The sequence below is a fragment of the Egretta garzetta genome, unplaced genomic scaffold (assembly GCF_000687185.1).
Source record: "Egretta garzetta isolate BGI_Z169 unplaced genomic scaffold, ASM68718v1 scaffold51, whole genome shotgun sequence".
In the NCBI taxonomy this organism is placed as follows: Eukaryota; Metazoa; Chordata; class Aves; order Pelecaniformes; family Ardeidae; genus Egretta; species Egretta garzetta.
In genome coordinates this window covers 2,729,656-2,732,596 of record NW_009258549.1, presented here as the reverse complement: position 1 = coordinate 2,732,596, position 2,941 = coordinate 2,729,656, and the positions used below count along the sequence as shown (strand labels likewise).

The following is a 2,941-nucleotide window of genomic DNA, read 5'->3' as shown; positions in this document are numbered from 1 at the left end:
GGCAGGTGGCTGGCTCCGCAGGTGTCAGGGCAGGGAGAGCTGGGTGCCAAGCCGGCGATCAATAATTGAGAGAGGCAGTCACGTGCCCTTGCTGGCTGTCGCAGGATTCCTCTCTCCCCAGAGTCCGGTTACTTCCAGAGATCAAGTTCCAGCCTCTTAGCTGGTGAATTATTAAACTCCAGCAGTGCTCCGTTCCCTTTGTACCACGCCTGTGTCTTCCTGCTGTCCTACCTTGCCAGTGACGGGCTCTTTCCATCCAGCCGGCTGTGCAGAAGCGGGGTCCTCCAGGCCAGTATAGCACCTTGTGCTCTCCTTCGCTCCTCGCTTCTCTGTGGGAGACAGAAAAGGCTCTGGAGATGGACCTGTCCTACAGATCCACCATCTCCATCTATAAGGTGAGTACCAACACCAGAGGCTGCTCCTGCCTGCCTAGGGGAGAGGTGAGGGTGGGAGGAGAAGGGCTGTTTTCTGCCAAAGGATCCCTTGACGGGTGGACAGCTGAGGGCTGGATCTGTCCCCAGGCTGAAGTGCAGCAGCTCCTGTGGGCTCCGGGCTGTGTTTGAGAGCAGGCGGCTGGCAGGAGGGGAGGGGTGGTGTGGGTCTTAAGGCAGATCCATGAAGGAATTGGGCAACCAGGGTGGTTTGGACACGGACCAAGTTTATGAAGGGTGACACACCTTGGTTGCCAGTAGGAAGCTGGAGCTCAGTAAGCTGTTTTCCCCTTTGCTGGAAAGAGCAGTCTGATCTTGCGAACGCTTCCCTATGTGCATCGGTGCTGCACCAAGGTGGTGGGGGCTGGGAGAAGGGGGAATTGCTCTGGTCTGCTCTGCTGTAGGCAATAAACACCTTTGATACATACAGCAGGTAAGAGCGGAGAGGCTGGTCTGAAGTAGTCCACCCCTTCTCTTGGCAAGCTGCTGGCACTGGCAGTGCACCAAATCCTGGCCAGGAAAAAAAGTCATGTCCATGCCTGGATAATAAGCAGTGGCCCTCACCCCAACAGGCTCAGGGGTGAGGGGAAAGGCTGCTCAGATCCCCTTGCAGTTACTCCCCTGTCTGCAGTGGGTGTGGGGCCTTGGGAAAAAGCCATCTTCAGGTGACTACTTGGCTCTCCAGCGAGCTACCTTGCCCTCTAGCATTGCTCCTCTCCCTGTTGGCTGGAGAGGACTCAGGGCAGCCAAAGGTCCCAGGTACCTCGGTGCAGGGAGCTGACTTTGCGCACGGCTGTACACCACCACGGCCATCCAGCATCATGGCTGGGGGAGCTCCCTGCTGTACCCGGCCGAACCGCAGCAGGAGGGCATCGACCTGCTGAGGTCTCTGGGGCGTGGGGAAGACTGGTGTTAATGTGCTTCTGCCTGGCCACAGAATATCCTGGAGCAGTTCAACCCTGCGCTGGAGAACCTGGTATACCTGGGGAACAACTACCTGCGTGCCTTCCACGGTGAGTGGGGTCCCACATGGCCCAGGCTCCAGATTGAGCTGCTGTGTCCATCATGGGTGTTCACTGTGCATCGGGAGGGACTGCTGTCACCCAGGACAAGGCTGCTGGTCCCCCCCATGGCATATCCTCAGCTGCTCTTATTCACTTTTCTCCTGCTCCAGGACCCGCTGTTATTAGGCACAGATGGGGAGAGATGGGGTGCCCTTGCCTACAGGCAAGGTACCAGGGGGTGTCTGTCCTGTGCGCTGCTTGCTGGGGCTGGTGATGGTGGGAAGGCAGGCCAGCTCCTTACCTCCCCTCTCCTCTCCTCACAGCATTATCCAAAGCGGCTGAAGTGTATTTTAAGGCAATCGAGAAGATTGGGGAGCAAGCGCTGCAGAGCTCCACCTCACACGTGCTGGGTAAGGCTCACCCGCTTGCCATCCTCTGTCCTGTGGTGAGCCACAGTTACATTTTTTTTGGCCTTCCCCCTTAGTTAGTCCCTTTCCAGGTATTGGGGGAAGGAAAACAGCTCCTCTAAACCATGTCTCACAGTGCCAGGCCCTGTCCAGGCAGTAAGAGTCAAATTTATTGTGTGTCCTTGAATATCCCCCACTTCCCCTGTGCCTCTCTGAGATCAATGGCTGAGCCCAGCTCCTGGGATGGACCTCCAGCGACGGACCTTTCATGGAAACCAGTCCTTGCTGAGGCATCCTGCCCTGAGAGCTAAAATTTTCATCTTGGAGGAAACATTTTTCTCCTCCTTGCAGGTGTGAGGGAAAAGCTGGAGTGTGGACTGACAACAGCTGATGGGCTGTTGTCCTGCCGAGCCTGCAGCCAGCTGAAATGGCAGCTCAGAGCTGAGGGGCTTACACTCAGCAGCGCAAATAATTCTGCAGCCTAATAATGGTTGCTGAAAATACGTTCAGGGAACTGCTCTGATACTTAACACTTTAGCAAAAAACTTCCAGCAGATGTGTCCAATCTGCAGATTCCTACCCTCATCTGCGTCACCCAGCTCACACCTCTGCTCCCTGTCGTCATCTCTTCCCTTCACAGTTTCATAGTGCCAACACTGGTGAAGCAGCACCGGTGAAGCTACATCAGCTGCTGTAGCTACTTTCCTGTAGGACAGCCAGAACAGTGCACCGTAGCTGGGGTGCCATTGGGGGTGAAAATGGGGCTCATAGGGGTTGCAGCAGAGTGGAAACCCAGCACCCAGCACCCATGTCAGAGCTGAGGCTGCCTGCCAGCACCACAGGCTGTAGCAGAGCACTGGTCTGGCAGATTCGTGAGCAGGAGCAACCCCACATTGGCAGTGCCTGGGGAGTAGTGGTGGAGCTGAGCCCTGGGGAGGAAGGCTACCAGCCTCTCTCAGGGTGCAGAGAGCAGTGCGCTGCGATATCTGCTGGACTTTCACACCCATACATCATCAGCTTGAGTTGCACGCTACCGGTCTGCCTGCTTGGGCACACAAGGAAATGGCTGCAGGATTTTTCCACCCTCTCCTGTCTCTTT

At 56.3% G+C, this 2,941-nt stretch overlaps 1 protein-coding gene across 1 annotated transcript in view; it reads left to right on the top strand.

Moving 5' to 3' along the window:
* Positions 1–2,941, top strand: part of BAIAP2L2 (BAR/IMD domain containing adaptor protein 2 like 2) — a 14,139-nt gene that overhangs the window by 2,138 nt on the left and 9,060 nt on the right. Inside the window, exons 3-5 of the mRNA XM_009647841.2 lie at positions 261–395; positions 1,369–1,444; positions 1,759–1,877. Of these exons, the coding sequence (XP_009646136.2) occupies positions 261–395; positions 1,369–1,444; positions 1,759–1,877 (330 nt within the window). The remainder of the gene's footprint in view (positions 1–260; positions 396–1,368; positions 1,445–1,758; positions 1,878–2,941) is intronic.